The sequence below is a fragment of the Furipterus horrens genome, unplaced genomic scaffold (genome assembly GCF_987537825.1).
Source record: "Furipterus horrens unplaced genomic scaffold, mFurHor1.1.pri manual_scaffold_5, whole genome shotgun sequence".
Classification (NCBI taxonomy): domain Eukaryota; kingdom Metazoa; phylum Chordata; class Mammalia; order Chiroptera; family Furipteridae; genus Furipterus; species Furipterus horrens.
The window spans coordinates 197,790,959-197,812,444 of NW_028327175.1; the positions used below are offsets into that span (position 1 = coordinate 197,790,959).

General features: G+C 57.9%; 1 protein-coding gene across 2 annotated transcripts; it reads right to left on the bottom strand.

Moving 5' to 3' along the window:
• Window positions 1-514: 514 nt before the first annotated feature.
• On the bottom strand, window positions 515-16,394 carry GPR26 (G protein-coupled receptor 26). Of its 2 annotated transcripts, XM_090279581.1 has the most exons (4): window positions 15,989-16,394; window positions 15,172-15,741; window positions 7,745-7,858; window positions 515-825 (listed from the first exon to the last, which is right to left on the bottom strand). In XM_090279581.1, exons 2-4 carry the CDS (start codon window positions 15,660-15,662, stop codon window positions 594-596), a joined length of 837 nt encoding a protein of 278 aa, XP_090135707.1. In that variant the 5' UTR covers window positions 15,663-15,741; window positions 15,989-16,394; the 3' UTR covers window positions 515-593. The 2 variants fall into 2 exon arrangements, with proteins under 2 accessions (XP_090135707.1, XP_090135706.1); XM_090279580.1 differs by having other exon boundaries at window positions 15,172-16,394.
• Window positions 16,395-21,486: the final 5,092 nt, after the last annotated feature.

Below are 21,486 nucleotides of genomic sequence, written 5' to 3' on the forward strand. Positions count from 1 at the left end.
GAGAAGCATCTCTAAGACTGGTCGGCAGCCGCCAGTGGCCGACATTGTCCCAGGGGAGCACAGTTTGGTGAGTACCAGCTGAGTAATATTTGGGTTAAAGCAGCCTCTGCAATCACAGGGACAAGGACGGCCAAGCTACATGTGGGGCCACAGGGCCACCGCCAACCTCACTCCCACGACCACTGTGCCCTGGAGGCCACCACTTCTCGTCAGCATGGAGTCCAGTGTCCAGTGCCTAGGAAGCAGGTAGCACCATGCTTCCCCACCTGCCACCAGCACTGTGTGTCCTTGATCCTGCCAGAACAGAGCGTCACCTTTAGGAGTCTCTGCTGAGTCTAGGAGCTCTAAGGAGCTTTCCAGAAAGACAACCCAGAGCACACCCCACGGTCATCCTTTGGTGATAAACAGGGACAGGTCGACAGCTGCCCGGGAGGACCCAGGGAGCAGCCTTGGGAGCCCCTCCAAGCCAGGGAACCGGACTCACGGGCCGTGCCAGGTGGGTGGCGGCGGGTGGCGTCCGCCCAGGAGCCCCAGCCCTCCCTGCCCTCTCACCAGCTGCCTCATTCCAAACTGTCCAGCAGGAGTGGCGTCCGTCACTCAGAGACCGGCAGAGTGTTCTGGCTGTGGGAGTCGCCTGTATGGCCCGAGGAGCGGAGGGGTCGCCTGTGGAGGAGTCTGTTCAGAATCTCCTTGTAGCTCTTGCGGTACTGGTGCCGCAGCAGGGAGTACACGAAGGGGTCAGACGCGGCCTTGCTGTAGGCCAAGCACTTGGACAGTACCGCCCAGTGGGAGCCGATGGCCGCCGCGGAGGACAGCTCCACCAGCCTGCGGAGAGACGGGGGGGTCACGGCCGGGTGCAGCCCCCAGTCGGAGCCCCGGCCCCAGCTTCCCGGCCAAGCCTCAATTTCTCCGAGCCAGCCAGTAACCATAACAACAGCCATTCACAGCAGTCACAGTGGCCATAGTAGACATTCACCAGATACTCATATTATCCTAGGTACTGTGCTAACACGTGTGGCTTCATGGACCCCTGGGAGACAGGATGCTCTCCATTACACGTGAGGAGGTAAGCTGTCCGAGCAGGTTAAGTCATTGGCCGGAGGTCACATGACCAGTGCGTTGCCAAGGCAGGACTGGAACCCAGGTCTGTCTGGTTCTGGGACGCAGGCTCACCTAAGAGACAGGCTAATAGCTAATAGCGTCCCAGCCACTGGCCCCAGGCCCACTGCTGAGCTGCCCTGGGACCCTGGGCTGGTTGTTTGTATATGAAAAATAAGCAGTTCACGAGGATCATCTTTATGATCCCTGCAAGTAGCAAAGTCAGATGCTTTGCTTCCAGCCCTAGCTCCACCTTCCAAAGGAGGCTGCCTGGGAGGAAGGGCTGAGAATAATCTCGCAAACATTCTGCAAAGCTCAAAGCATGTCTTGCATCAGGAAAGGATCTACAGGATCTGCAGGCCCAAAGAGCCTCTGTTCAGAGCTGGGATTCAGTGGCCCCTGGCCGTAGTGGCAGTCAGAGTCCCCTGAAGTGACCCTCGTTGCCTTCAGGGCACAAGGAAAGATGCAGCTATGTCACAGTCTGAGGGTCCTCCTGGGACCCATCCCCGACCCATCCCGTGGTGCTGACACCAGGCGGGGAGGAGGCACAGCTTCCCTCTGCGCAGGAAGTTCCCCCCCCCCACCCCCACGATGCCACTCATTGTCCCCTCTCAAGGGTGCCCAGCCCCTGGGGCCATATTTGGACATTCCCCAGCGTGAATTGAGGTAGAAAAGGCCACCGAGCTGGGAGAGAGCTTAGAGATCATAAACACCCTGTCCCCACCCACCATGAGGTGGGGAGCGGGAGACCCAGAGAGGGGCAGGGGCTGCCCAGCATCACACAGGCAGGCTGGGGGCAGAGGAGGGCCCGGCCTCTGGGTGTGGCTCCTGTACTCTACCTGTCGGGTCTGCAAGATGGAAGGCAGAGTGGCTCTCCGCTTGGCGGGCTCCCCAGCTGTGGCCCGGGTCCAGAAAGGACCGAGGTGGGCGGGGACTCCATGATTCTCCCCAAGCTTCCTTGGGGCTGAGGCCGTGGGCAGCCCACGAAGGGCAGCGGCGGGAAGCGGGCGGCTGTGCGCCTCCCTTATGAGCGGACCCTTCAGGAATCCACTCGGAGCCCTCTATTTGCCTCCTTACTCAGCCCCACCGTCCGCCCTGTCCTCCAACCCCGTGGGGGGACATGGCCCCGTTTCCGCTCACGTCCTTGGGAGCCAGAATGGGGACATGGAGCTGTTAGCATTTGGGAAATCTCTACTTTTAAGAAATCTATTCTGGAAAACGATGAATTTAAGAAGACAGCCCCCCGCCTCGAATTTAGAATTTGTACCTAATAATAACAGCGGAACCACTGAATGCCAGCACACTGGGGCTGTGTGAGGCCATGTCGCTCTTCCAAAACGTCTGGTCCTCCGTGTATTACTACATTCAGCCTTAGCATCTAGCTCTCCCTGAGGATTTATTAAAAGACCCAAATAACATCAAACCATCCAGCAAGATTGAAATGATCATTTGCAGGTTCTGCAGACTTCACAGAATAGTAAAATGATTCGGGACAATTTAAATTCTCACCACTTAGATAATTAAGAGGTAAACTCTATTGCATTTGTTTCTCGGGGATTTTATATAAAGTCTGAACTGTCCTGGCTCAGTAATGATAACTCCCAGGTGAACATCTATTTGGAGTCAAATCCTGGATGAGCACAATCTAATCTTACAGTTATCCTGCTGAGTCGATATCATTCCCATTTTACAGATGAGGAAACCGAGGCTCAGAGAGATTGAGCAGCAAGCCAGTGCCTCCTACACGGGAAACCCAGTTCCATCTCATTTCATCCCAGTCCAGACTTGGGACCACACTGGGATTCAAACCTCAGCAATGAGATTGGGTGACATGAGCTCCAGGGTGCCTTGGAGCCCCGAGAACACCTTTTCCATGAAGTTGTCACTTGTCCCTGCAGACAGTACACAGAACAAGCTAATGTCTGGCCTTTGTCAGGGCTCCTGGCAAAGAGATGCTTTGGGTCCGTATAGGCCTGGCCACTGTCCCGGTGTGGCCCAGGGGAGGCTGAAGCTGGGACACCCCTCCACACTCCCATGTGCTAGCTGACCTGCTCTCTGCTTTTCCTGTGCACATGGAGCCCCACCCCCCACCTCACCGCACGCAGCTGCTGTGGCTGGCTCTGCTCTGTCCTAGCCCTGACAGTCCCGAGTCCCCATTTGTTCAAGGGGACTGAGAAGGGGCAGGACTTCCCTGTTGTCACACTTGCTTTTCTCCAGATCCAGGCAAGCATTTGTATGATCACATGATCCTGTCAGATGATCTTTTAGAGAGGGACCCTCCAGCCTTTGTTCCCATAGGAAAGGACGTTCTTCTTCTGGTCAGTCACAGCTTCCCCGTGGGCAGGGTCACTGTGCTGAATGGTGCCGGTCCTGCTCTGCCCTGCTCACTTCCACTGCACCTGTTGGTTTACTGACTCCCTTCTCCTGCCCCCACGCCCGGCTCGGACCCAAGAGCCCTGCCCTTAGGGATTATTGGGCTCAGGTGGTAACAAAGTGGGACTGCGCTTCCTTTTTTGACAGCTTGCTGCTGGGTTGAATAGCATCTCCCCCCAAATTCCTGGGTTGAAGTCCTAACCCCCAATACCTGAGGATGGAACCTTACTTGGAAATGGGGTCCTAGCAGAGGTCATTCATTAGTTAAGATGAGGTTACTGGGGTGGGCCCTACTCCAGTATGACCGGCGTCCTCATGAAGGGGTTAAATGTGGACACAGATGCACGCAGGAGCGGAGAGCACGTGAACGGGACAGCAGAGGGGGCGATGCGTCCACCCGCCGAGAAGCACCGCCAATTCCCGGCAAGCCCCCCGGAGCTGGCACAGAGGCCTGCAGCAAATTCTCCCGCAGCTTCAGAGGGAACCGGCCCTGCCAACACCTTGATTTTGAACGTCTAGCCTCCAGACCGGAGACGATGCATTTCTGTTGTTTAAGCCACCCCATCAGTGGTTGCTTGTTACAGCAACACTGGGCAAGGCGTCCACCCCCGGTGCGCAGCCCCATGGGGACGTGGAGGTTGTTCTGCAGACTTGGCCGTCCGTGGGTCCCTGGCCATAACAACATCAAAACGGCGCAGGCCCCGCCCCATTCCTGGTGCCCTGTGTGCACCAAGGCTGATGCAGGGGTGCAGGGGTCACAGAGGCGCTAACCACCCAGCAGCAGGGCACTGCCCCCTCCTTGCCCTCCCTAGCCCACCCGACCCTGACCATCCACTCAGCACCAAGGTGACTTTGCACGTCCTGCCTGGGGTGTGAACCAGAAAATCCTCTGCCATTAGAGTCCATTCTGGGGGAAACATTTATGCTTCTGTGCTCAGAACTCATGCAACCTAACCTGTCACACAGCTGTCCCTCCGGAATCCCCGGGAGTGAGAGCCCACAGGGTCAGAGGCCAGGTTGAGAGGGGCGGGGCAGGGAGCAGGAGTCTTTTTTTTTCAGCATTTTAGGTGAGTGGGGTGCAGAGGTTGGAGACACCCTGCTGTGAGCGCCAGGGGGCGTCTGGGCAGAGTCCTGGCAGCACCCTGAGGTCACAGGATGTATGTCATTCTGACTCAGGTGACAGAGCAGACACTCACAGACGCCACCTCACCCCAGTCCTGTGCCCTGGGCACCACCCCTGCACCCCGCTGCTCTATTGTTATTGGCAGCGGGGGATGGGGGCGGCAGGGGACTCCGGGGAGCCGCTCCTCTCAGGGCAGGAAGCCCTCTGCTCTGGGTCACTGACTGTCACTACGGAGGGCTAATGAGGCCAGGAAGCCTCCCCGCTTCCCCCTCACCCACAGGGGCCTCCCTGCCAGCCCTGGTCCCAGGTGGGAGGGTGCAGGTGCCTTTCCCTGATCTCCAAGGCAATCTCTGAACCCCTGGAGAAACCAATGTCTTAATTCTGCTGGACAATGAAAATCTAGGGTGCCAACAGGAATAGCGATACCTGTGGTCGCCCCTCCCAGCTCCTCGATTTGGTTACAGGGCAGAGCCCAGGACCTTTACTTTCTACTCTTGAATTTAAGATGGTAAATTGGTGTCTTCTCTTAACACATTCCTTCACCACCTCCCCTCCCCCACCGACACACACACACACACACACACACACACGCACACGCACAGTGCACCACATGCGGCCTGGGCCACAGGACATTCACGGGGGAGCTAGCCGGATGCCTTCCCAAGACTTCTGGGTAATCTGTGAGTAATAAGCTGACAGTTTAAATTTTCATGAGGCATTAGAATGGAAAAGGCGTTTTATTAATAGTCTATTAACACTGGACAGCCAGCTGCAGAACAAACCCCTCGGCCGGCTGCAGAAGCCCGTGACTTTGGAAAGCGCAATAATGGTGCCATCAGACCTGCAAGACCTCAAAGCCTGACTCCGATGGTTTGGGACAGCCATAATTATTTGTAAGTATTTACCTCTCCGGAGATAATAGCCTTCAAATGTTTCTGGGTGGGAATCTGTCACGGGTCTTCAGACCCTGATCAAACACTCTGGGAAGAGTCAGATGTGCCCCAAGGCCTTGGGGACACAGGAGCTGGTATGCGTGTGTGAATGCATAGAAGGCAGTGTCTCTTATTAAGGGGGACGGTGGGGTCTCCAGATGTTTTCCCCAGTCACCTGACATGTGCAGGGGCAGGGGCAGGTGGCGGCCCTTGGACTGGTTGGGGCCATTGGTGGAACTATCTTTGTGAGAGGTATTTGCAGCACAGTCAGTACTATGCCAGCGAGTCTGCAGTGGCTCCAGCCACCCACACTGATGGCCTCTGAGCCTCGCTCCAGGTCCACCCAAACTGCTGTCATGCAGGCGGGAGGTCAGAGGTGACGCCGTGTGAACCCACCACTTCTTCTAGAGAAAGAACTCACACGCCTGCCTGCCCTTACCCACGGGAGTCTGGTGCTGTCTGGGTCATGCAAAGATGCCGGGGTAGGAAGTCAGATCAACCTGCAGGCGGGCAGCTCTGTGTTTCCTATCCCCATGCTTTGGAGAGGTAGCGTGGCCACAAGGCTAAATTATTGCCAGTGGGCTGGATGCTGACCTTTAACCCTGGGTTCAGCCAGTGGCAGAACCTCCTTGGGAAACTCATCTCACTGCTCTGAACCTCAGTAAGAGGAGGATGCTAGTACTTACCTTGCAGGAGCACGGTACTAAGTGCCATCAGGTAAGTATTGGCACCTCCGAGGTGCGTTACAGGTGTATCCACTGAGTGACAGGTGCAGTTAGAAAGGTTTTGTGTTCTCTTAAAGGGGAACCATGTCAGGGAAGCTTGAGAACCTATCTGAAGACTTGAGTGGTTCTTGACCCAAGAACAATGCTTCCCTGTCTGAGAACGTTGTCAGGCAGATGGGACTACATTGGGGACAAAGAGAAGAGAATCCCTTCCCAGCCAGCCTCCTCTTGATCAGCTCAGAGGGGTGTCAGCTGTCACGGGAGAAGCCCCTTCTCTTCCGTGAGTCCCTATTCTGCCAGCTCCAAGTTCCCCACAGCCGTTCTGACATTAACCCAGACTCTTGCCCACGGCTCCGTTATAGGCTCGGATGGGAGGTGGCAGCAAGGTGCCGCCTAGATAGAGACAGTCCCTGTGCAGCTGTGGGGCAGGCCGGCTCCGGTGCCGGCAGCTGAAGGAGGGGTTTCAGGGACACCCCAACAACTTGGTCTCAGTCATCTCAGAAGCCACAGCTTTCTGGTTCAGAGTGAGACGTGGACACGGAGCACCTGCCCACGTCGTTCCGGAAGGAGAGCAGGAACTTTGTGATCTCGGCAGAGAAGCAGAACCGTGCAGCACGAGGCCCCGGGGCAGGCTGGCACCTGTCGGAGCCTCAGAATCCCCACCTTTGAGGCGAGGATATTATCAGACGCAAGAAGGCCCAGTTTCAGGCACAGAGTAGGGACTTCGAGGGTCCGGTTCAGAGACCAGCTTGCTCTTACCTCTCCCCTCTGGATTGCATGGGGTCAGCCTGCTGCCCCTTCGGTGGCGTTGACTTTTATTTCCAGGGACAAGAAGGAGGCAGAGAACAATAGTGGCGCTGCCTCCAGGAGGGTCCCCAGGGCTGCTCAGTGGCTGTCCCAGAGGGGGCCCAGGCTGCCCTGTGCCTTGTTAGCCCAATGACCTTCCCGATCCCCTTTCCTGCTGAGCCTCAGTGGTCTCATCGGCCCGTGCAGCTCACGCCGCTTGCCCAGCCCACCCCGCGGGGGCGCTGTGGGGCCCAGGAGGGAACCACGGAAGGTGCCCTGGAAGGCAGAGCCCTGCCAGGTCCGCTCGCCTGTTGCCAGCCTATGCCCCTCGGCTCCCGGAAGCCCACCGCTGCCCGGGTGCTGCCCCCCAGGGCTCATTAACCCCTTTTCCTTCCTTTAGGGCTTCCGGGGGGTGGAACCCCAAGTGAAGGATTAGAAGCGTGAGATTTGGAAATCAAGTGGGAGAGTCTTTGACAAGCCTTTAGTTCTGCGTTTTATCTAAGAGGAGTCAAGGCTACTGAGAAGAAGAAGGCACCGTCCTTCTCACCAAACCATCAAGTGCACGCTCACCCCTCAAAAGTCTGCCTGTAGGAACGTGTGGCCCAGAGAGGCCAGCAGCTGCTGAAGGGCCCGCGGGGCCCGCCTTGCTCTCCGCAGCCCCGGACCCAGCCCCCCTGCCACGGCAGCATCCCGCCGGCCGCGCTCACCTGGTGATGACGTAGGGCGCGAAGCAGACGAGGAAGGTCCCTAGGAAGGTGCTGATCTTCCTGGTGGCTCGCTGGCGCCTCCTCTTCTGTTCCTCCAGACAGCGCTCCCGCACACTGCACGGGGGAGACGGGGACGCGGTGAGGCCCGGGGCCGCCTGCCCAGGTCACAGCGCGTTACTGCTCCTGCGCAGCCAGGGAGACCTGAGGTCAAGGCCTGGCTGTGGCCGCGCGGCCTTGGGCACACTGTGCGGCGCCACTAAGCCTCGGGGCCATCATCTGTGCCATGTGCGTAGCCATATCGTAAAACGCCGCCAAGGGCTGGCTGGAGAATTAAACGCACGGAAACACGCAGGCGCGTGACGTGTGTTCAGTGCACGAAGCAGTGAGCCCAGCACCCAAGCAAGCGCAAACACCATAAACTCATTGTTGTTACTCTCATCGTCCACACTCTCGAAGTACTATCTCTAATTCTTTTTTTTTTAATTTTTATTTATTTATTTTTTATTTTATTTATTTTTAGAGAGAGGGGAAAGGAGAAAGAGAGGGGGAGAAACATCCCTGTGTGGTTGCCTCTCACTCGCGCCCCCAACTGGGGACCTGACGTGCAACCGAGTCATGTGTCATGTGCCCTGACTGGGAATCGAACCTGTGACACTTGGTTCGCAGGCCGATGCTCAATCCACTGAGCCACAGCAGCCAGGGCTTCTATCTCTAATTCTTATCCTCCCTACAACCAATCCTGCCAGGGGCATCTGACCTTCCAGGGGACATTTCGCCTGCCATGTTTTACAACAATGGCCATGAGCTCAGGGAGGCCAAGTGAGTTTGCTCAGCTGGGAAGCAGAGACAGGATTTGAACCCGCATCCCTATGACTCAAAGCTGGTCCTTTGCACCTGGGTGACCTAGACTCCGTGCACAGCGTGGACATGGCTTCCTTTCCTTCTCACCCTCTGGCCCCGTGTCTTCCGTCCCAAAGCCTCAGCCCTGCCGGGAGCTAGAGGCACCACTTACGGCATCACTGAGAGAGAAGTCACTCAGCACCTTCAGAGACCAAGACTGGCGAAGCTAAGAGACTGCCAAGTCCCTGGGGAATGGGGGCCACAGCTTTGAGGATGGACTCAGGGGCTTGCTGCCTGCGCCTCTTACCCACACCCCGTCCCCAACTCCCCTTTGTCCTGGGACCTCTCACGCATAGACAGCTCCTGCCAGCTGACAGCAGCGGCCCTTGTGACCCATTTCCTGCAGCCCCAGCGAAGCGCCTGAGTAACAGCGAGTCTGTCCACGACTACCGGCGAGGAAAGGCAAGCCACGCTCCACCCATGGGGCCAATAGCTGCATGTGCTTCTGCTGTTTGCTTTGAAAATACATCACATGATTCCAAAAGTGAGTGGGGGGGGGGGGGGGGCTGTGGACAGAGCTGCCCAGGAACTGAAGCCAGCTTGGCAGAGCCAGGTCTGGGTCACAGTGACCTGGCTCCAAAAATAGGCCAGTCTATTCAACGAAAGCAAGGAGGGGAGAGAGCGGTCACGAGCCAGGCTGGTGCGCAGTGGAAATGCCAGAGCAACCTCCCCGCTTCCTTCCACAAGAACCATGATCGATACTTAATTGAAACTCATCTTCATCGTTTTTCTGATCACGGGTGAACAAGTCCACACCCATTTGGATTGAAGATCCTGAAATTCCTGTGGAAGTTTTCACCCTTGACTTGGGCCTTTCCAGGAACTTAAGACTGTCGGGAACTGGAATTTGGCTTGGTACAAGCAGGTTTCGTACCAGCTGGACATTATTCGTGACTGGTATTACTAGTTAATTTCTTATTCCTGTATTAATAGCAACCCACATTTCTTGAGTCTTTGATATTTGCCATCTTACATACTGGGGTGGGGACTCCTGTGTAGGGAGGTGCCAGAGCATCAGCTCATCCAGAAAATCTGAAGAATACAGGGCAGGGATGGCAGGAGGGTGACTTTGATCTAGGTCACACAGCAAGGGCCAGTCTTAAGTCTCCTGACATTCCATGTATCCCCGGGTTTCTGCAGAGTTGAGCACCCAAGTCCTCGGGCTCAAGTGACATGTGCAGAATATGGGTGGGCGGGGAGCAAAGACATCAGTCCCACCCGGGGAGTTCTGGGCGCCAGGAGGAGACCAACTCATCGTGGTTTGCCTGAGGCTGTCTCGGTTTTAAAACTCGAAGTCCTGTATCCTGGGGCCCTCTTGTCCCAGGAGAAGCAGGTCTGTGGTCACCCTAGGGCACAGAGCCTTTGGCATATTCTCCACACCACGGGAGTTTTGTACCAATAGTGAGATATTTCTGCCAAAACTTTCAGTGTGATTGAGGTGAGACTTGCCGGAGGTTTGGGATGTGAGCCAGGTGTTTCAGAGCCATCATGGTACAGTCACCCCATGAAAGGAGGCGAGCATTCTGGTCATCCCTAAAAAATGAGCACCAGAGTCATACAAATGACTCATCTGGGGTCAGAGAGCGGGTGCCACATTGACGGTAGCACTGGGACCAGGCCCGCTTCCAATCTGTGACCCTGACAATGTTGTCCACTTCTCAGATGCTTTAGGATAACCCAGAGGGGGTCTGGGGTGGGTGCTGTGCCCACCCCATGTGGGGTTAGCATTCATATGGGCCTGGTCATGTCTCTGCTCTGGGAAAGACAGGCTGGACTCTATGTCCTATGTCCTATGTAGCATGAGAGATCCTCTCAACCACCCAACCCAGCTCCCAGATGGGAAACCTGGGGCTCAGAGAAGAAAGGGACTTGCCCCGCCCGCCCCCAGAGAGGGGGTGCAGGAGAAGGTAGCATGCAGTCACCGATGCCCAGTCCACTGTTGCTCGTCAGGAGCCACATGACTGCTTCCTTCACTCGTGCTGGTAAGTGGATTCATCTTCTCTACCTGGGGCTTCCCTGATCTCCAGATGAGCACAGGTTGGTGGCAGGGAAGTCCCCCAGGCTCCGAGGGGAGCAGTACTGTCCTCGTGCTTGTCATTATGGTCTCAGCACAGCAAGAGGGCAGCTCGCCAGCTCCCAGGGCAACAGCATAGCACCACTGAGCTCCTGGAAACCTTGCAGCCCCGGGAGCTGCTTCTCTTATTTGCAGATGAGGATGCTGAGAGCCAGAAAGGCGTAGGCCCCTCCCTGGGTCACACAGTGAGCTGGGGACAGACCAGGACTCAGCCCAGGTCTCCTGGCTCCAAGATCTGGGGGGTGTCCCGCAGGCCCCGCTGCCTCCCACTGGGCCACCGAGCAGTGAGTCATCTGCGTGTGGACACACAAATGAAGTCTCCAGATATTTCCAGGCCCAGTGGCGGCGGCTGGAGTCCTCAGACCCACAGACAGTGCAGAGGGCTGGCGTGCAAAGCTCCCCCGGCCAGGTGCGTTTTCTCAGAGTGCAAGCGTGCGGCCAGAGTGGGGTTTCCACAGGCTCCGATGGGACACAGAGTTCCCTTGTGACAAAAGGAGACAGGCTCTCCAGCACTGTGACCCGTGGGGTTAAAGAGACTTCCATGACTGGGCAGGAAGAACAGAATGCCGGGAATACCAGCAAAGTCAACAGATGAGGAGACAGCAGCTGAACCCTGCCAGCTGCAGGCACCTGCGCGCCCAGCACAGTGGTCTGGGTCCTGCATGCGCCCCGGACTTGTTTGCTGGCTTTTAGGACAATGAAACAAAAGACAAGGGATCGAGCTGGCCAGCGGTGAGGAAGAGCCTTGAGTCTGGGCCCAGGACACTGGTGTGAGCGGTCCTGTGAGGGGGGTCTGCGTTCTAGGTCCTGGACGTGGAGGGGCCCACGCCTCTCCCCACTGAACAAGGAGTTCATAGGGGTAAGGGAGGTGCCTGCCCGAGCCCACAGCCTCCTGCTAGGCCATGCTCTAAGGACCTGAAACACGAGATTCCTTACCCCAGGGCCCTGATCCTGCTTCTAGAAGGTGTGCAGGTGCCTTGCCCGGGTCTAGCCGCCTGTGTGCTCAGCAGGAGACTTGAAAGGCAGTGTGAGTGAGTGATCTGTGGCGCAGTGCGAGTTAGTGGCCTGCAGGGCGGTGCAAGTGAGTGACCCGCGGGGCAGGGTAGGTGAGTGACTCGCAGGGCGGGGTGGACGAGCGACCCGCAGGGCGGCGTGAGTGGGGAGGTACACTCTGCACAAGGACGGCCCCTTGCGGTGCTGGGGAGAGTGGGGGTGGGGCAGTGGGTGGGGGGCTGGGTGCTCAGAGCGGCTCAGTGCTCTTCACCATGAACTCCGAGGGGCCTGGGGGTTCTCACTTTGAGCCCAACCTTGCGAAGCTGCATAAAGGTATGCTCGTCAAGGTGGGAGGGCAGAACGTATTTCCTCTAACAGTCCCTAAGCTTAATTTAGAGCTTCTAAATATTGACACAGATGGGCTGCTCATAAATCTCAGGGTCGCGGCCACATCCTAGATCTGCTAAATTAGGCGGGTCCCCACTTCCCCGGCTGTCCCAATGTCCTCATCTGTAAAGTCAAGGGCAGCGTGAGTTACCTCCCTGGGCTCTTCTGTCTCGTGTACCACAGCTCGGACCCCCATCCAGGGTCGGGTCAGTCCATCCCGCAGACCTTGAGCACGGGATGAGTATGGCCCACCCCCATCCTACTCTGTGACAGTTAGTGGCGGCTGAGTGGGACTGCCACATCACTGCCCCAGCTCCCTGCCTGTGCCCCGTGTCACACGGCAGCCCCAGTCTCTGGTGGCACCAGGTGGAGGACCTGTGGTTTGGGAGAACTGAATGGAGCTGACTAAACAAGCTGGAGGACCAGGAGGGTAAGAACATACCAGGAATTCCAAATTGCTTTGTGACCATCACAACTTGAGAAATGGCCACAAAGAGGCAGGCGTGGGGAATGTCTCTTAAGAGTCCCAGGTTTTATTCAGATCAGGGGGCCCCCGATCGTTTGGTAGTATCTAAACAAAGGGGCCCAGCTTGCCACTGGCACAGCTCAACATTTTGGGGGAACAGCAGGCACCGCCAGGGAGCTTCTTGACAAGCCTGGGCCTGGAGGCATGCAAACTGGCCCCTTTTAATTAAGCTCCAGGAGGTCACGAGAGGTGGCTGGTGGGTGGACTGCATCTGCTGCCCCGGTTGTCCAGATAAGAAACTGGATCAAGGACTGGCACCCCCCAGGTGCCCCGACTTTCAGCACCAATCGGCCCTGGGGGCTTGGCCCGTCCTCCTGGAGGTCAGTGCCTAAGGTTTGGGGGCACTCAGGGCAGGCCCCTGAGTTAGCTCTGTAGTTTCTCATGTGTGAGCTGCCAAGAAGGAAGCCTGTGGATCAGCTGCCAGGGAGCTGTGCCCTCCTGTGGCTCCTTGCCTGCCCTCCCACTCTGGGGACAGAACCCTCAGGGAAAGGCAGGTGGCGTGGGCAGCAGGGGCAGTGAGTGCTGTCAAACCCACCCGCTGTCCCATACCCTCAGGCCAGCCCTCGGCCAGTGGGACCCAGGGGGGCCTGTCTGAACTAGTCAAGGGCTGGCCTCATCCCAGAAGTCCCTTCTCCCCCTGGTGCAGACCGGGGCTGCTCCTTGGCCTGCAGGGTCCCAGGACACTGGAAGCAGGGGCTCCTCAAAGCATTCTAGGGCATGGGAGAGTCCAGGTAGCCCCAGAGGGGAGTGGAGGTCAGCAGAGCCGCTGCCTCTGCTCCTGAGACCCCGGGGAACGCTTCGCAGCATCTGGAGTGGAAAGTGAAGCCAGCCCTACACCCTAACAGGCCTGAAAAGGAGCCGCAGCTCCTCTTCCTCTGGAACCCAAGCTGCTCTAAATAAGAACTGATTCCCTTCCCGACCCAACCCCTCTTCTGCTGTTCCACTCACGGGGAGGGCCCGCTATGGGAACAGTCCAGGTCCCCAGGGTTAAACACCGCCTGCAGCTTCCAGAGCAGCCCCAGCCGCAGTCCTGGAGGTGCACTTTCTAACTGAGGGATCCCTGCCCCTGCACGATAAGAAGAGGACTTGCCCTGTGATCATGGCTGCAGATGGCTGTGACCCACGCGTGGACACATGCAGTGAGTCAGCCTTTGTCCTCGTGTCAGTGTGCATGCCAGCCACCCTGTGACCCATGCACAGTGGGGATCGGACTGTCACACATGCAGGTGATATGTGAACATGTAAGATTTGTGTGGTGTTCATATTCACATGCATGGATTCATGTACCCTGTTGGTCATGCACATGCATGTATTATATGCAATTCTATGAGGAAGAGCCTATGGTGAATCCTCATTGAATTCATCAGCATATAACCTGGAAGGGCATTGGGAGGGGGGCCAATGAACACATGCAGGCACACCCTTGTGCAGACACGGTGAAGTTCAAAGACTTTTCTTCTACTGCTCATGGGCAGGAAAAATTCCGGATTGAAGGGACCTTTGCTCACACTGACACCTCCAGTCTGTCCCTCTCAGCTGTGAGCTTGCTTCTCCCTGGGGGTGGGGGGGTGGGCATTCACACCCTGGGGAGCTCCCTCTCCCATGGGTGCTCTTCTCTGCCTGCCTCATTGTGTACCAAAGCGCCCTTAGTGGGGGTCCCAGGCAGCGGAGCCTGCCCTTCCCCAGGACAATGAGCCACAAAACGGCAGAGCCCAGAGAAGACCCACCAGCATCTCCCCCTCCCCTTCCTCCTCCCCAAGGAAAGCCAAGGTGAGCTCAGGATGCCTCAGCTGGGTGCTCCCCCCCAAGCTGCCTCCCTGAGAAACAGACGCCAGGTGAGGGTGCAGGTGGGTGGGAACCCCGGGAGTGCCACTTTCCCTCTGCAGGGCTGTCCAGGCTCCAAGGCCAGAAGACAGAGGACAGTGCCATCTGGGAAGGGCAGGGGAAGATCCCCTCCCCCGCCCCCTCGGAGCCCTTCAGGTGCTCCTTTAAGGACCTACAGAGGCAGGTGCAGCCCCAGAACTCGCGCGCACACACACACACACACACACACACACACACAGGAGACAGAGGCAGCACAGACCCCAGAGCAATGACAGATCCGGAAGAGCTCTTCAGGAGCCCCCTAAACATCTAGGCCATGCTCTCAGGGCCAGAGGAGAGTCTTTCAAAGACTTCCAGCAGGCAGCAGAGACCACTGCCTTGTGTATGCACTTTAGAGTGAAAACCGCAAACACACAAAATAAGTATAAGAAGTGCAACAAAGTTTTGACTCTGGTATTCCCACCCTGATGCTTCCAAAAGCTTAGATATTGTTTTAGCCACATTTTTGGTGGCCCTGCTTTGCTGATGCTCTGTGCACCTGTCTTAAGACTGGCAGCGTTGGTCCCACCCCAACCTGAGTTTTCCGAAGAGGAAATGGAGACTCCACGGAAAGGGGTCATGTCCAAGGCCGCACACTGGCTCCCTTCCCCCTCCTCAAGACTCCCCTCCCCGCACCGAGTCCCAGGCAGCGGGTCCCAGCGCCCTCCCCTGGGGCGTCCTCACCTGGGATGGATGTCCACGAGCAGGACAAGCGTCTGCATGGTGATCACGTCGATGCGCTTGCAGTGGAAGCGGGCCACCTTGAGCACCTTGAGGTACGTGCAGCAGAGCACAACGAAGGAGAGCAGGAAGCTGAGCGCGTGGAAGGCGCCCGTGAAGACAGCGAAGCGCAGGCGCTCGTCCGGGCGCCAGCTGCAGAGCGTGCAGGACGCGTACAGCTGGTGGAAGCCCAGCCAGGACAGGGCGAGCGCAGTGGCGGGGAAGGTGAGCGCGTGCAGCCACGTGTAGGCCACCATGAGCGCGGCGTCGCGGAGTCGCATCTTGGCACGATAGCTCAGCGGGAAGACCACAGCGACCCAGCGGTCGATGCTGAGCGCAGCCATGCTGAGCATGGAGTTGGTGGCCAGGAAGGTGTCGAGGAAGGCTGCCAGGCGGCACAGGCGGTCACTAGCCGGCTGTCGCTGCGCCACGACGCCAGCCAGCGTGAGAGGCATGTTGACCACGGTGCACAGCAAGTTGCCGCACGTGAGGTTGAGGGTGAAGAGCGCCGGCGCTTGGCGGCGGATGTCGGGGCTGTGCAGGAGGCAGAGCAGCACCAGCGCGTTGGACAGCAGCGAGACACCCATCGTTCCCACCAGCAGCCCCGCCAGGCCCGCGTCCCACGAGTTCATGGTGCGCGCCCGCTGCCTGCGCTCAGGGCCCGCAATCCGGCGCCGCCACGGCGTCGCCCACCGCCCGGCGACCCCCGGTCCCCGCCGCCATGGTTCCCTGGGGGGCGCGTAGCCACCCTGGAGCCCCGCGCCACCTCCCGGGCAGGCACCTGGGCGCGCAGCCACTCCGGAGCCCCGCGCCACCTCCCGGGCAAGCGCCGGGTGCGCCGCTGAATCAGGAGCTCTCAGCGCCCTCGGATCCTGGATTGCAGGCGCCTGCGCCCCCGCGCTCTGCCTCCGCTTCCTCCTGCCCTCACCCCATCCCTCTGTCTCCGCGCGCGCACCCTCCTGCTCCCTGGGTTTCTCTTCCTCCCCTCTCTCGGCTCAGCTCGCTCACTCTCCCTTTCAGCTCTCCCCTCCACCTCCTCTCTCTCTCCCTCTCTCTCTCTTTCCTTCGCCGTGCGTCTCTTCTCTCTCTCCCACTGCTGTGTCTCCATCTGTCTCTCCCACCCCCAATTTTCCCCGTGCCTCTGTTCTTCCCTCTCCTCTTCCCTCTCAGGAGTCTGGCTGCTTCTCTCACAGAAATCCCCACCGATGCGTGCAAACACACACACTCGGAGAGAACCCGGCCCCCGAAGGCTTCTGTGCAGGGCGATTGGCTCCTTATAGCCCCCTCCCCACCCCTGCTCCGCGGTGTGTGTCAAAGCCAGGCTGAGTCAAGGAAGTCTTGCTGAGAACAGGGAGGTACACCTGGGCACCTTCACACCTCAGTGCCACCTGTCCCAGCTTTGCCAGGCCTGGTCACAGAGGTCTTACCCAACGTGTCCCAGCTGAGCTTCCCAGAGCAAGTGCTCTTCCCTCTCTTGGTTGAGCTGGGGAGCTCAGGTCAGCTCCGTTTGCTGAGAGAGGAAGGAGCCCTATTTCTCCATCCGCCTGGCCAAGTGTCTGGCTCAGGGCGGCAGCTGCCCAGGGGCAGGGTACGGGGTGTTCTCCGTTTATTGTGTCCCCTTCCCATCCTCTTTCAGCCGAAGCATCAGCAGCATCCTCAAGCCTGCTGGGGGTGAAGGGGAGGGTGGGACTCACGGTGACATCCCCTGAGCATGCCCTCAGCCAGGAGAGGCCTTTCTCTGACCCTGACTCTGACCCTGACCCTGAGTCCTCAGCTTCATCTGTCCACAGCCAACCTCAGCAGAGCCCGGGTGTGGCGGAGACGCAGCATGCCGGCCCGAGCCCCAGCTGCTGCGCCCGTCAGCCACCCGCCATCTGCCCCGGGTCTGGTGAGGCAGCAAGTTCCGGTTCATGAGGGATCGGACACACGTGCGTTGTAGACATGAGAACACTGAAGCTAAAGGACTTGCAGACAGAGATGGTAAAGAATGAAGTCGGGACCTCTAGCTCCATAGGTTGGCCTCTTCTGCACACGCCAGAGGTCCTCGGTCACCTTCTCAGGCGGTGTCCTTGGTCTGGAACATGAAATTATCTCAATCGTGCAACATTAAAATGATACCGGGGACCAGGTAACCAGGTCTAACCGCAATACAGTTGTGGCCATGCGCACAGATGGTGAGGGTCATTTGCTTTCTGAATTCTTAAGGACTAAATGCCAGAAAGAATGTTTTGACTTAGTTTGCTAAAAATGAGAGGCTCATTTGGTGGTTGTGAGCAATATTTCCTGCTTCCAGTGGGTATGTGTGTGTGTGTGGGGGGAGATGGCCATAGTGACCAGATCCCTAGTTCCCTTGGCTGCAGCCAAACTGGGTCTCACTGAGCAAAGGGTCCTACATGGCTTCAAACACAGTAGTGAGGTCACTCACCAAGGAAAGGAGATGCCTGCTCCTGTCCAGGCCCTGACACAGGGTCCTCTCTGCCTCTTTTGAGAGCACTCAAGAACCTGGCCGCTTGATTAGAGATGATGAAGCCCTGGAGCTTGGAGTGGGGGACCACACCGGGGCCGGATCTGCTTGTCACGCCTCCCCAAGCTGCAGAGAAATGACAGGGTGCTCAGGCAGCACTAACGTGAGTCAGTGCTGTGACTGGGACCGGAGGGAGGGCTCAAACCCGGGATCAGATCTCATCCTTTCAGATGGGCTAACAGAGCTCCACACGGAGGCAGGCAGAGGCGCACATCACTGTCACCGGGCACTCTTGCCGCAACCCTCCAGCGCAGAGACTGTGAGTCCTCTTGACAAGTGAAGGAGCTGAGACCCAGAAAGGTCCATAATTTGCTCAAGGTCATGCCAGATAGGCATCAGTAAAAAAACAGAATGTTTGGATTGGAGGCCACATCTTTGGGGCATTAAAAGCCATGTTCTCTCCATTGTACTTATCACACATGTATGATTGCGAACACACAACACCCACACTCCTAATGAGAGGCCAGAAACCAAAGTGGTTTTCTCCATGCCTATCTTTAGAAAGAGATGATAGATTTGTAGAAACTGAACAGAAACTGGAATGTCACCAATGCCCCTAGGAGTGGTCCCACCAAAGTGCCATGGTCACAGAAAGCACCTCCATGTGAGGAATGGGAAGGATCTGGATTTACACACGTGGAGGGGGGCTAGAAGTTCCCATTCCAGGGGGAGAGGAGTGTCTAGGGAATGCTCAGAGGCCAGCGCCTGCGGTTCTGGAGAGAAGGTGGGCCTGAAGAAAGCTAGAAAGGAAGGTGGCGACCAGTCCTGAGGCCAGCCCAATGCCAGGCTGAAGGACAGAACAGTCAGTCCTTTTCAGATGACAGTCCAGGACCTGGAGCACCCAGCCACCCTGGGGACGCATCTCCACCTGAGCCAAGCAGCAGTTCTCCATTTGCAAAGCGCTGATGCACCTGCTGTTTCATGGGACCCTGGAGAGCCCTGGGAGTCCTGGGCTTGACACAGAGACGCTCTCACTGCACAGTGAGGAAGCAGATCCTGGAGGTGGCGTGCTTTGCATAGGGACATGTGACTGGTGAGTGGCAGACCAGGGTTTGGTACCCAGGGCCCTAACTCACTGTCCAGCACTACCTGCTGCCCGCTGCTGCACACTCCCAGACTGGTGTCCCTCTAGGCTGTTCATCTTACCCCTAGGCCAGGCCCGAAGCTGAGCAGGCAGAGCCAGTGGGCCAGGGTCCATCCAGCAGAAGCCCCGGGCCTCTGGCTCACTCACCTATTATCAGGCAGGAGAGGAGCTGGCTGCCTGGACAGGGCCTTTGCCACTCTGCGTCTCCACGGCTGTCCCAGGTACCACAAACCAGACGCGGAAGGAAGTGGGCTCATTGGAGGGAGGAGGGAGCCTGCGTCTCTGCTGACAACCTCCTGGGAGAAGCCGAGGGACTGCTGTCTGATGGGACTCAGGGAGCTAAGAACATTTGTCTAAGGCTCATTGTGGTCCAGACACTCCACCTACCGCATCTCATTAGTCTTCACGGCTGCAGGAGAGAGGCCGCAGTGACCCCCATCACACAGGCGAGGAACCTGAGGCTGAATACGTGAAGCCCGTGCCTAGAGTGTCAGAGCTGATCCGCGAGGTGAGGCGGACCCGGCCCTGTCTGACTCAGCACGGCACAGTGGTCCTGTCCCTCCCATCTCTTCCAACGATGCCCAATGAACCACCCCCCACCCCCCACGTTTCTCCGTCCTCTGCCCCCCTTCCCAAACTGGATCCTTGGGCTGAAAATGCCGGCCAGGCGGCAAAGGAAGTCAGCGAATGGCACACGTGGAACTGTCGGAACACTCCCTGTGGACCGGGCCTGCTGCTGAGCACTTACGTGCATTTCCCAAGTCGCTGTTCGGAGGACGGGGTGGGCATCCCACTGACAGAGGGGGCCACACAGGCTTGCAGCGAAGCGGCTGGCCCAGGGCCTCACAGGGAGCCCGTGGCTGGTCTGAGATTAGAAGGCTGGATCCTGCCCAGCCCAGACCTTGGCCACCTGAACCCCAGGGTCGCCGCCACCGCTGGGCACACTGAAGGTGCTGCAGTGCAGCTGGAGTCTGCCTGGCCCGGACACGGAGCCTTTCCTCTCCACTGTGCCTGCACTGCCAGCCAGAGGGGTGTGCACTTCGCCTTGGAAATCCATTAAGACCCCCCATGGAGGCAGCAGCTTCTTGACTGGCAACCCGTACCGGCTCCAGGAGGACGGAAGTGTGTGATTGATCCTCCTGAGCGCTGGACTGAGAAGCACTGAGACAGTCCACGAGCAATGGCTTCTCTGAGTTTGGACTGACTTCTAAGGATGCCTGGCCTCTGTTCATTTCCTGTCTCTGAGCTGCAGTGAAGCTCATCTTGTATCCCCAGGACTGGAGTCTTCAGGAGGAGCTATTTCTCCTGGTTCCTTCATGCAGCAGACAGCACCCTGGACACGAAGCCAGGAGGTCGGGATTCTGGTCAAGCCATTGCCCCTGACTGACCACGTGCTTCCGGGCAGTTCTCTCCCTGCTCCTAACTCAGAGTCCCCACCTGAGAAAGGACGTGGGCGGAGGAGGCAATGTCACAGGTGATTCAGGCCACCTGAGCATGCCACACCAGAGACGCTCTAAGGGGACAGGCAGCAGGAAAGGGGGCAGAGGCTCCCCCCGATGCCACGGGAATCCAGTCTCTTCTGCCGCAGAGCAGCGGAAGCCCACGGGCTGCTCCAGCTTCGGAGGTCCGCGTGGGCGGCGTGGGGAGGACTCACTCCTCTGGGGCTGCCCCTCTCTCTTTCCTGTCTCCTATGCAGCCAGCTCTCGGAGCCCGCACCCCCCCCGCCCCCACCCGAGACACACTCAGCTTCCCTCTTCTCCTTGAGCACGAAGCCACAACAGAGGAAAGGGCTAGGGGAGCACCTACTATGTGCCAGCAGTACGCTGGGAGTTTCCACGGTTGCCCGCTGCTTCCTGCCCCTCTCCTGGGAGCTTCCCGCTCACTCTCCCAGGCTCAGGTGCATCGCGTCCAGGTGGGCTTGCAGATGGGTTCTGACGTGGCATCCTTTCCATCAGACGTCACAGCACCCACCGAAGGAGAGCAGGCCACAGCCGACAGGCTTCCACCTGACGGTCCTGAGATCCCACAAAGCCACCCCGGGCTGGCCCTGCCCCAGTGCACAGCTGCCAGGGACAGGAACAGGGAAAGACCAGCCCCTTATCATTGAGTCACCTGATGCGTGGGCCCAGCCCCAGGGCCCTGGTTTCCCTGGGTGGGGCTGGTTTTTGGTAAGGTTCGTTGCATAAGCCCATGGGGAGAGGATTTCAGGTGTCTTCCATGTGGCAGGAGCCCCTTCCATCAGAGGCAACATCTTCACCTCTCCCACGCTGCCGGCTGGCCGTGGAGGTCCCGCTTTTATTTATCTACCGTTCTTTTTTTTTTTTTTTAATAATTTATTTATTTTGTTTTGTTTATTTATTTTTAGAGAGAAGGGGAAGGAGAAAGAGAGGGAGAGAAACATCACTGTGTGGTTGCCTCTCACACGGCCCCAACTGGGGACCTGACGTGCAACCTAGTCATGTGCCCTGACTGGGAATCGAACCAGCGACACTTGGCTCGAAGGCCGACGCTCAATCCACTGAGCCACAGCAGCCAGGGTTTATCTCCCGTTCTTTTTCTCTGGGAGATAAATATCCTGAAGCGCTGACAAGAGAACTAGGTTTAGAGAACGTCTGTCGCCCACCAGCACCTGGGGACTAAAACCCTGAGCAACTTAGCACGTTGCTGTTTG

Coding starts and splice junctions, on each gene's coding strand:
- GPR26 (XM_090279580.1), bottom strand. CDS start 15,839: ATGAACTCGTGGGACGCGGGCCTGGCGGGGCTGCTGGTGGGAACGATG. Junction 7,859..15,171: donor CTCGTGGACATCCATCCCAG/GTGAGGACGCCC, acceptor TCCCCCGTGCAG/TGTGCGGGAGCGCTGTCTGG. Junction 826..7,744: donor GCGCCCTACGTCATCACCAG/GTGAGCGCGGCC, acceptor GTCTCTCCGCAG/GCTGGTGGAGCTGTCCTCCG.